Raw genomic sequence first — 12462 nt, forward strand, 5'->3', positions numbered from 1 at the left:
TCCAGACACTCAACATTCTCTATGTGAAAAAATTCCCCCTCTGGGCCCTTTTGTATCTCTTCCCTCTCACCTTAACTCTATGCCCTCTAGTTTTAGATTCCCCTACCTTTGGGAAAAGATATTGACTAGCTGATATATACCCCTCATTATTTTATAGACCTCTATAACATCACTCCTCAGTCTTCTACACTCCAGAGAAAAAAAGCATGAATCTATCCAGCCTCTCCTTATAACGCAAACCATTAAATCCTGGTAGCATCCTAGTAAATCTTTTCTGTACTCTTTCTAGTTTAATAATATCCTTTCTATTATAGAGTGATCAGAATTGTACACAGTATTCCAAGTGTGTCCTTACCAATGTCTTGTACAACTTCAACGAGATGTCCCAACTCGTGTATTCAATGTTCTGACCAATAAAACCAAGCATGCTGAATGCCTTCTTCACCACTCTGTCCACCTGTGACTCCACTTTCAAGGAGCTGTGAACCTGTACCCCTAGATCTCTTTATTCTGTAACTCTCCCCAGTGCCTTACCATTAACTGAGTAAGTCCTGCCCTGGTTCAATCTACCAAAATGCATCATTTAGCTACCTCACCCTGGATTCCATGAGATTTAACCTTATGCAAACCTACCATGTGGTACCTTGTCAAAGGTCTTGCTAAAGTCCATGTAGACAACAGCAACTGCACGGCCTTCATCTACCTTCTTGGTTACCTCTTCAAAAAATTCAATAAAATTTGTGAGACATGATTTTCCACTCACAAAGCCATGCTGACTCCCTTATCAATCTTTGTGTCTCTAAATGCTCGTAGATCCTATCTTTCAAAATACCTTCCAACAACTTACCCACCACAGATGTAAGGTTCACTGGCCTGTAGTTCCCAGGCCTTTTCCTGCAGCCTTTTTTAAACAAAGGCACAACATTTGCCACCCTCCAGTCTTCAAGCACCTCACTTATGACTATCGATGATTCAAATGTCTCTGCTATTCCTCCCTAGTCTCCTACAATGTCCAGGGATACACTTCATCAGGTCCTGGGGATTTATCTACCTTGATGCGCTTTAAGACTTCTAGCACCTCCTTCTCTGTAACATGTACACTCCTCAAAACATTGCTATTTATTTCCTCCAGATCCGTACATAAATGACTTTGTTGATCCTTAAGAGGCTCTACTCTTTTGGCTTTTATGTATTTGTAGAAGCTCTTTGGATTCTCCTTTGCCTTATCTGCCAGCTCATGTCCCCTTTTTGCCCTCCTGATTTCTCTCTTAACTCTATTTCTACACCCCCATACTCTTCAAGGGATTCACTTGATCCCAGCTGCCTACGCAGGTCATGTGCCTCTTCCTTCGTCTTGACTAGGGCCTCCGTATCCCAAGTCATCCAGGGTTCCCTACATCTACCAGCCTTTTCCTTCACTCTAAGAGGAATATATTTACCCTGAATCCTGGTTTACACACTTTTGAAAGCCTCTCACTTACCAGATGTCCCTTTGCCTTTCCACAGACTCCCCCAATTAACTTTTGAAAGTTCTTGCCTGATAAAATTCTAAATTGGGGCAAGGCCAATTTTGATGGTAACTTTTGGTCCAGACCTATCATTCTCCATAGCTATCTTAAAACTAATAGAATTATGGTCACTGGTCCCAAAGTGATTCTTCACTAATACTTCTGTCGCTTGCCCTTCCTTATTTCCCAAGAGGAGGTCAAGTTTTGCCCCCTCTCTAGTTAGGCCATCCACATACTGAATGAGAAATGCCTCCTGAATACACTCAACAAATTTCTCTCCATCCAACCCTCTAATACTATGGCTGTTCCAGTCAATGTTGGGAAAGTTAAAATCCCCTACTATTACCCCCTACTTTTCTTGGAGCTATCTGTAATCACCTTATATATTTGCTCCTCAATTTCCCACTGACTATTTGAGGGCCTATAGTACAATCCTATCAAAGTGAGTTCCCCCTTCTTATTTCTCAGTTCTACCCATATAGACTCAGTGGCCGAACCCTCAGATATACCTCCTCGCTGTACTGCTGTGATGTTTTCCCTAATCAAAAGTGCAACTCCCCCTCCTCTCCTACCTCCTGTTCTATCTTTCCTATAGCATCTGTACCCTGGAACTTTGAGCTGCCAGTCCTGTCCCTTCTTTATCCATTGTTTTAGTAATTGCTATAATATCCCAGTCCCACATATCCATCAGTGCCCTGAGTTCATCTGCTTTGTCCATCAGGGCTCTAGCATTGAAATAAATGCAGTTTAATCAGGACTTCCCTTGCTCTCTGTCTTGCTTTTGCCTGATCTGTCTGGTACTAAGATTGTTCAAGAGAGAAGATGTGCTCTCTTTAATTTCTGTGCTGCCCTCAACCTTCTCTTCTATCTCCCTATTGCTTTGGGTTCTCCTCCACCTGCCCCTCCCCCTCCCCCCCTATCCCAGACTAGTTTAAACCCTCCTCAGTGGGTTTTAGTAAATCTCCTCACCAGGATATTAGTCCCCCTCCAGTTCAGGTGTAACCTGCCCCTCTTGAACAGACATGACGTGAAGATGCCGGTGTTGGACTGGGATAAACACAGTAAGAAGTCTCACAACACCAGGTTAAAGTTCAATACTGTCAAATAAACCTGTTGGACTTCAACCTGGTGTTGTGAGACTTCCCTCTTGAACAGGTCAGCCTTTCCCCAGAAAAGATCCCAATGATCCAAAAATCCAAATCCCTGTCCCTTACACCAGCTCTCAAGCAATACGTTAATTTGTCTAATCTTCCTATTTCTATTCTCACTCACACATGGCACCGGGAAAACTCCAGAAATTACTACCTTTGAGGTCCTGCACTTTAGCCTTCTGTCTAACTCTCCATATTCACATTTCAGGTTCTCATTCCTTTTCTTACCTATGTCTTTGGTACCAACATGTACAATAACCTCTCTCCCTCCCCCATAAGAATGCCTTGCAACTGCTCAGAGATGTTCTTGATCCTGGCACTAGGGAGGCAACACACCATCCTGGAGTCTCAATTGTGGCTACAGGAATGCCTGTCTGTGCCTCTAACTAACAAATCCTCTACTACTACAGCTCGCTTGCTCTTTGCCCGATCCTGCTCCACAGCAGAATCAGCTGTGATGCCACCAGCCTGGCTGCTGCTGCTATCACCCCCTGACAGACTTTCTCCCACAACAGCATCCAAAATGGTATACCTGTTTGAAAGGGGAATAGCTACGGAGACTCCTGCACTACATGCCTGCCTCTCCTGGCGGTCACCTGTGGTGTGACAACCTCCCTGTAACCACTGTCTATCACACCCTGCCTCCTATATGCTCTGCAGTGCATCCACCTGCAACGCCAACCGAACAATGTGTTTCTTACATATTGAGATAAAGCAGATACATTTACTAATCTTCAGAATAAGCCTTACCTTATTAAATTCTGTTCTTGGAAGAAGGAGACACACACTTAAGTTCTGTTCACCATACTGTATATTTTCTATATCAAAGGCGATGGCTTCAGGAATAGCCAAGATGATAGACAGAATCCAGATACTAATGATCTCTAAGGCTGTCAGTAGAGGGACTCCGATTCCCTGAACCCGACTCCAGGAAACGACAGCCCGATACCTGTTTCAGAACAACAGAAGACTTAGTTAGATTTATTTCAGCAGAATTACTTTTTCCTTCCATGATCTATACAAAGTGTTTAAGTGGAAGATATGCAACACATACATTACGTATGCATATTATGTACATGCACACACACATGAATGTGCTACAATACATAAATGTATTCCAATTATGACCAGAAGTGAAGTTTGACTATTACATTAACAATATATGAACTTTAAATTCCATTACTTCCCAAAAATATTGTCTGGCCCTGCCTGTTAATAGTTGCATTATAGAGAACTTACAGTACAGAAACAGGTCATTTGATTCAACCAGTCTTTTTAGGCTCTTGTGCTACACAAGGGACTCCTCCTGCTCTATTTACTAAATTTAACCCTAACAGTGTATCCTTCAATTCCTTTCTCTCTTACATACTTTTCCAGCCACACTTAAATGTATTAATGCTATGGCGTAATTTTCCAACCATTCACCATCCCTCCCCCTGCCACTGCTGCAAGCGAGTATGGAGAATTTGATGCTAAGCCATCGCTGCAGCAGGATTGCAGAATTCCAGCCTATGCGTTTCAACTTTCTTATGTGATAGCACGTTCTATATTCTCACCACTACTTGAACAAAGAAATTTCTCCTGAACTCCCCCACTTGATTTATTAGAGACTGTCTTATACTCTGTCACCCTACGTGTGCCAATGGCAAATTGAGCCTCCAGGGAATTTGGGTGAATGCATCAGGATTACAGAGCAAAATTCTTCATGCATGACTTAAAGTGGTGATCAGTGTAGATTTTACAGTGTATCTGTCTGACTTGCAGTTATGTTGAATATAATCCAGACTGCAGACTTGGGTGCAACTTTCCTTCTGAAAGTGTGAGATTGCACAGATATAAATATAAAGTTTGAAGTTTATTTATTAATGTTACAAGTAGGCTTACATTAACATGGCAACGAAGTTACTACGAAACCCTCCCCCTGTCGTTGCCACACTCCGGTGCCTGTTTGGGTACACTGAGGGAGAATTTAGCAAGGCAAATGCACCTAACCAGCATGTCTTTCAGACTGTGGGAAAAAACCGGAGCACCTGGAGGAAACCCATGCAGACATGGGGAGAACGTGAAGACTCCACACAGACAGTGACCCAAGCCAGGAATAGAACCTGGGTCCCTGGCGCTGTGAGGCAGCACTGCTAACCACTGGGAGATCGGTGCATGCGCAGTGGTCAATTCAGTGTGCTGATGCCAGCTTCTTGGGTGGGAGTAGGCCCCCGCGCCACCCTTACCAGCGGACTCTGTGAAACACAGAGTACAGGTTAATTCAACTAAGTATTCCCAAAAGATGGGTGGGAATATCTCCTGTTTTCCCATCCACTGGGCACTTCATTTTTTTAATGGGAAAATTGCTCTCCTTGTATTGACCGGAAATTCTGAAACTGTTCCCTGTACACAAACATCTAGATCATTAATATTTTTCTGAAAAATCAGAGGTCCCAATATCAACCCATTGGGAACTCCACTACAAACTTTCTCCCAATCCTAAAAATATCCATTAACCACTCCTCTTTGTTTCTTGCCATTCAGCTAATTTTGTATCCATGTTGCTACTGTCCATTTTATTCCATGAACTATAAGTTTTCCAACAAGTCTATTGTGCAGCACTGTATCAAACTTCTTTTGAAATCCATGGGTGGAGTTCTCCCATACTGAGACTAGATCCTGTGGCAGGGCAGGAACATGGAGTATTTTCCGCTGTGGAGATTGGTGGGAAAACGCATAAAATTTTCCAGCCTGGACCGCATTAATTATGCAACCAAGCGTGTGTGTTGTATTTCGTGGGGAGCAAGCTTAATGATGTCTGTTGTGGGGTCTCATATTTCTAATAAGAGACAAAGTCTGATAGTAAGTTTGAATAGTTTTATTGCTTCACACAAGATGACTACATTCCAAAAGGTGAGAGACAGCACTAAAAGGTGAAGCCTTATACACATATACTTTTTGATATCAGCCCCTCTTTGTCTCCCATTAGCTCAGCAACACTGAATTGCAACCTTCTGATCGGCCACACCCAACTGTGAAATCAATGTATGTCAGCGAATTGTGTCTGCGGCTTGTGTCTGCAGTAGGTGGGCCACTGCACATTCCTGGCTTGGTTTTAAAAGTCAATGTGTCACTTGCCACATCTGCCTTCATATCTGGGTGCCATATTGAAGAGGTGCCCAATGTCACTGGTCCACTAGTAAAGAAAGAAGGTGGACTTCCTGACAATGAAGATAGACCTCCAGGAACAGTCTGGGGGGTGGAAGATGGGCCCTCCCAGAAAGAAAATGGAATGAGTAGGAACATTCTGAGGCTGGTAGATGGACCCCCTACACGACACCAAATTTGGAAGTCCCACCTGCAGATCTTTCCACCCACTCATGGCTGCCCTGAGATCCAAGATTGTAGGCAACCCAAACTTCAGACACAGCCCCTGCCCCAGGCATTGTTCAGGTGGGCTGAAATATCTGCACACCACATTTTTCTAAGCATGTTTTGCTGCCAGTGTCATGGAGAACTGGACATGGATAGAAGATTCTGGTCTAGCCTTCATTTGCACCCCATTAGCAGGATGCAAATTAGTTTCATGCCAGGCTCCAGTGAATTTTCTGACCCACCACGGTTGGCACCCAATGGAGGATTTGGCAGGGAATTCATGCCAGTGTGAAACCGATTTCTGGGCCTACCTGCATATTCTTCTCCCACACCTGCATTTGAATCCACTATAAGAAATCTCACAACATCAGGTTAAAATCCAACAGATTTCTTTGGATTTTAACCTGGTGTTGTGAGGTGTCTTGCTGGATTTATCCCAGTCCAAAGCCGGTATCTCCACATCATGACTACCTTTGAATCCACTATCCGGGATTTAGGTGAATTCCACCCTATATAGACCACATCAACAGCAATTCCCTCATTCAGCGTCTCTGTTACCTCTTCAAAATATTTTAGCATGTTAGTAAAATGAGTTTTTGCCACAAGAAAGTCATGCTACTTTTTCTTAATTAACCTGCATTTGTCCGTGTGTACATTAATTCTATATTTCATTACAGTTTCTGGAAATTTCTCCACCACCAAAGTTAAACTGACTCATCTGCTGTTGCTGGTCTTTCCTTACATCCTTTTTTGAACAACAGTGTTACATTTGCAATTCTCCAGTCCTCTGGCATCACCCTGGAGCCCTAAGGAAGGCTGAAAAGTTGTGGCTACTGCCTCTGCAATTTCCACTCTCACTTCCTCAGTATCCTTGGATGTATCTCACCTGATCTTAGTACCTTGTCCACTTTAAGTACAGATGGCCTATCCAATACATCTTATTTATCAATTTTAAACTCTTCTAGTGACTTAATTTCCTCCAGATTCATTTTCTTCCTTGGTAAAGACAGATTCAAAGTATTCATTTAATCCCACAGCCATGCCCTGTGTTTCTGTGTATAAATCCTTTTTGCTGTTCCTAATTAACCCTAATTCTCCTTTTACCACCCTTATACTATTTACATGCCTATAGAAGATTTTATGATTCCCTTTTATGTTGGCTGCCAGTTTCTTTTCATATTCCCTCTTTTTTTATTGGCTTTTTCACCTCCCTTCTTAAGTGTTTATATTCAGCTTAGTTCTCAATTGTATTTTGTATCTGACATCTGTCATAAGCATACTTTTGCTTCTTTATCTTAATTTATACATCCATTGTCTTGCAGAGAGCTCTGGATTTCTTTCCTCTGCCTTTCCCTTTTGAGGGAATATACCTTAACTGTGTTTTTAGCATCTCTTCTTTGAATGGACACCATTGTACAACTACTGTTTTTCCTAACAACCTTTGACTCCAATTTATTTGGCCCAGCTCTGCTCTTACCCCACTGAAATTAGCTTTTCCTAGTTAATTATTCTTACTCTGGATTGTTCATTGTCTTTTTCCAAAGTCATCCTAAACCTTATGAGACAATAACCACTGTCCCCTAAATTTTCTCTCATTGACCCTTAAAAAGTTCATTTAAATAATTGTCTTTCCAGAAAACCATTATTTATTTACCTTGAACGTACATACTCATGCTTGTTTGATACTTTTTTCTGCTTATTAGGAAGTGCTAACTCATTTAGAATTTCCATGAACTATTTGATGATGTAAATTGCTTCAGTATGTGCCATCAAGTTGAACATGACCCATACTTTTCTGGTTCATCTCATTAGATTAAAATATATGTTTGCCAAATGTTTTTTCATCACGATAATATTACCTAAAGTTATTTTTCTCCTTGTTCAGGGTTCTGGCCAAGCTTTACATAGCTCCCAAACCATCTGTCTGTTCTAGTAGACATGCAATGGGCTTTCTCTCATTTCAACACAGTGATTTGGAAATTCAGTTACAGTTCTTCCGATACCTCATATAACTAGTGGCAAGCTGGCAGAGTCTCAGGAAAAATGTGGATACTGTTAGTTTAACCTGTTTATGCTATTTCTCCAAAGGGTCTGTTGGCCTCCTACCATACTTACAGCTGGAGTTTGAGCGAACCAGCAAGGCTCCTTAACCACACCACTCAAATCCAGGCCCTGTCCCACCTAGAAGGACAAGGGAGGCAGACACATAGGAACATCACCAGTAAGTTCCCTTCCAAGCCACACACCATCTTTGCTGTTGCTGAATCAAAATTCTGAAACCTCCTTCCTAACAACACTAAGTGTACCTACAATATATGGTTTGCAATAGTTCAAGAAAGCTGCTCATGATCACCTTCTCAAGGTCAATTTGAACAATAAATGATGGTCCTGCCAGTGACCATGTCCATGAATAAAAAAATCTAGGGCAACTCAAGGCCCTTCCTTTATTTCAGTTATTGTCAGTAAGTTCTTCAATAGCATGTCTGAGCTTGGATTCTGGGGGATCATGGATATAAACGCATATAAGTCCATACCTCATCATTCTGTGCCACAGAGAATTACAGCATCATTATCCATGTGCCTATAGTGCAGTAAATATAATACACTCTTAACTCATTTGAATTTTTGTGCTGGAAAATGGAAAGTGAACTTCATTTCAGAAAACCCCAAGTCAGGCATATCATGGTTAGGTACAAAGGAAAGTTACTGGTCAATGATGTGCCTCAGTCTGAGCTTCAGGCAAGAGAGAGAAAAGGCAATAATTCTTTTGAATAATGCCATGAAGAGCTCACCATAGAAGGGGAAGCCATGGTAATGCCAGAAAAATGAACTAATTTATCACAATAGCACAGTAGATGTGACTTGAAACACTGTGCCCAACCATGTGGATGGGTAGGCATTTTGTTGTGAAATGTGTCCCAAAGGAGAATGGTACAAATTGGGTCCATTGTTAACTGCACATGTTCCACCTACCTGGCGACAGTTCACTGATTATGTCAATCATCCTGCTCCCTTGTATTTTCTGTAAATGAATGTTTCTGCTTTCAGGAGTGAGCAAAGTGGGTAAGACTTTCCGGTTGTGTTCACTCTCAAACTGGAAAATTCTGTCCAAAGGCGATCTTTCCTTGGTCTGCCCCTCACCCACTACAGTTCCAATGGTGGATGGAATGGGAAAATTCACCCCCTATATGTTTCTCACCCATTTATTATGGGCCCATTACAACTTCTCCACCTTCTGGTAGATATCATTTTATGCATTGTGCACAACTACTGCTATGGACAGCATGGTGGCACAGTGGTTATCATTGCTGCCTCACGGCATCAGGGACCCAGGTTCGATTCCTGGCTTGTTTCACTGTATGTGTGGAGTTTGCATGTTCTCCCCACGTGCATGGGTTTCCTCTGAAATCTATTTCTATCTAAGAATAAATTACAACACCTTATGTGGTATACACAGTATGCTTCAAGTGTTGTAATCATGGTTTTCTCCCATGATTTGAAAGACGTGCTAGTTAAGTGCATTGGCCATGCTAAAATTCTTCCTCAGATGTACCCAAACAGGTGCCGGTGTGTGTTGACTCGGGGATATTCACAGTAACTTCATTGCAATGTTAACGTAAACCTACTTGTGACACTAATAGATAAAGGTTTTCACTCATTCTTTCATTGTTCCTAAAGTAGATGTTTCACCTTTGTGACGACAGATGTGATAGTGTGGAGCAGCAGGAGAATGGTGAAGCTTCCTGGCTGAGGTACTCTTTCGTTCTGAGTGTTGTTCCCATGGCACAGCAGCCATGTTTACAGCAATGTTAACCGAGGTTCATTCACTGAGAGTTTCTCCTCCTTCAACTAACACAGCTCTCATATATTGCCACACACTATCGGCATTGTTGCTCTTTCCTGGATAGCAATCACTAATCGGCACAATTAGTACCTGTGATCAAATACCAACTGACCGTTATCTAAGGCGTCTTCCTGTCCTTGAAGACCATGGATTTGAAATTAAGACAATTCACAAACAATATTCCAAGTGATCCATTAGCAAACTTTAGAAGATAAATCCGTTGGACCCTAATGTTACAGTGCAAATCTACTTAACATCTAATTGACAAATTGATGCATCAGTCAGAAGGAAATTCTTTTTGTATAATATCATTAATGATTAGCTGTACTGTGATGGGGCAATGTAGCTGTCAATAATGCCAGTACACAATGATCAATTAATGTCATGTCAGGAGCTCCATTACCCAACATATGGCACATGTGTCTTCAATTAATGTTCGACAGCTTCTCTGCCCTCATTCCTCTCAAAGCAAGAATACGATTTGAAAGCTTCATGTGGTGCAGCTTGAATTCCCCACTTATTGAATAGGTTAAAGGTTGTTCATTGAAATCTACTTCTACCTAAGAATAAATTACAACACCCTATGTGGTATGCTTCAAGTGTTGTAGGCACATAAAGAAATACAACTGACTTCCTAACTACTGAATCGTGTGTTGCAAAGAAATGAATGAAAACGCTAATATTATGAACTGAGGCTTATGGTGGTTGAATAGAGGCAGAACACATTCTGCAGTTTCCTTGGACAATCAGAGTTTTTTGAAAGCAAGTTTAAATAAAGACTATGGGATTGAAATTTCACCCATTTATGGATGGATTTATGAGACAGGAACATTGCTGGAACTACAATTTGAGCCTAAATCCAGAGGAGCTGGATTTTCATCTTATTAATATCACAGAACATTGCAACACAGGAGAGTCTGGAGTTTATGCCCCACCCCACTAATACTGAAGCAGCAGTTTGTGGCCATGTCTAAGTGCATCCTGGATTCCCCTTGCACTGCTACCAGACACTCCCCTGATAGGCCCAGTAGAACCTATGCAAGAGTGGAGGATTAGGTGATAGAGAGTGAGTTTCCTTGGGGCTTTCCCCACACTGTGGCTGTAACTTCAGCACCATTTATGCTCTAACAGTAGATGGCACTGCCTGGACCTATTTTAGCCACAGCCCTCAACTATGGCATGGCAGAATTCAGAAAAGAAATAGGCTCATCTTTATTTTCAGGCTCATCTGGTTTCTGGCTTCCACTCTCGAAGCTCAAAGATCATGATACTCCTTCTGCATCACTCCTGTTGTGCCCCTAATGGAGCATTACCAGTCCCTATTATTTATATAATTCCACCCACGACCAAGGAGTTTGGTTATGGAACGATCAAAGCAGCAAGTGATTTTTTCCCCCCCGTACCAATTTTTTTAACATCAGCCACATCATCAATTTTCTTTTTATCTGAAACTAGAATTCAAACCAAACATGTCCAGCTAATTACTGATCATCAGTTGCTGGTTAAGTCATCAGATTTTATCAAAGCTGAGTTTTTCCAGCATTTTCTGTTTTTATTTCATCAAAGCTTGTTCTTTGCAAAGATACAGCGTTTTATCTTGTTTTGATGTGAACTGAGGTATAATAAGCCGTATTACAATTTTGTGTTTTTTGAGTCAAACCAGAGGTTTACTGTAGACAACCTCGAAAGAAAGCACACTGATGAAATTATCCATATGTTTTGTTTTGACAAGCGGTTCTCCTGAGGATTCTCAAAGGCATGAAATTTTTTTTTTGAATCTGTAACTAGTATTTTCGACAGGGCCAAGAGCTCCTTTTGTCCACTTTGAAGCACTTCCTTGTATTTTACTGAAACTGCCCTGCAGCACTTTTAAAAAGAAACTGAAGTGCTTCACTGGAAATGATCTGCAGACTCAACAGTGGAGGTTTTATTTAATACTGCCTTAAAAATCCAGTAACAAAGGTTAATATACTGCAGCTTTCTTTCTTTCTGACTTTGTCATATTAATGTTGGCTATTCAGCAAGCATTTGGTGCATACCAGTGGTTCATTATTCAGCCGAATGGTTTAAGTCTCCATTGAGTCAGCATAAGCTCATAAATCACCTAACCCGGACATACGTCCTTTTCTAATTACAGAAATTTTTGTTTTCAGATTATTTTGAACAGAAAACATTGCTAAGAATATATTTTAGATGCAGTCTTGCATAAAGTGACCAACTGGCAAACATTTCTTCCAATGAAATCCAGAAATAAATATCCCATTGACTGTAAATTGGGTTTAGCTAAGGAATGGGATAAGGTGAGGAAAATATTTATTTTTTAAAAAATCAAGTACAGAACAAGGGCATTTGCTTTGAATATGTGGGCTTCCTCTGGGTGCTCCAGATTCCTTTCACATTCTAAAGAGGTGCAGGTTAGGTTGATTGGTCATGCTAAATTGCCCCTTAGTGTCAGGGTGATTAGCAGGGTAAATATCTGGGGTTATAGGGATAGGGCTTGGCTGGGATTGTTGTCAGTGCAAGCTCGATGGGCCGAACGACCTCTTTCTGCGCTGTAGGGGAGCGTATGATTCCATGAAAACTGTTGTAGTGATATTTCAAA

The 12462-nt window shown here is 41.4% G+C and overlaps 1 protein-coding gene across 1 annotated transcript in view; it reads right to left on the minus strand.

Annotated features, from left to right (window-relative positions):
* Positions 1 to 12462, minus strand: part of ednraa (endothelin receptor type Aa) — a 46158-nt gene that overhangs the window by 25288 nt on the left and 8408 nt on the right. Inside the window, exon 3 of the mRNA XM_080193138.1 lies at positions 3410 to 3608. Within this exon, the coding sequence (XP_080049264.1) occupies positions 3410 to 3608 (199 nt within the window). The remainder of the gene's footprint in view (positions 1 to 3409; positions 3609 to 12462) is intronic.

Source organism: Carcharhinus amblyrhynchos, chromosome 1 (genome assembly GCF_965287045.1).
Source record: "Carcharhinus amblyrhynchos chromosome 1, sCarAmb.v2.hapA, whole genome shotgun sequence".
Taxonomy (NCBI): domain Eukaryota; kingdom Metazoa; phylum Chordata; class Chondrichthyes; order Carcharhiniformes; family Carcharhinidae; genus Carcharhinus; species Carcharhinus amblyrhynchos.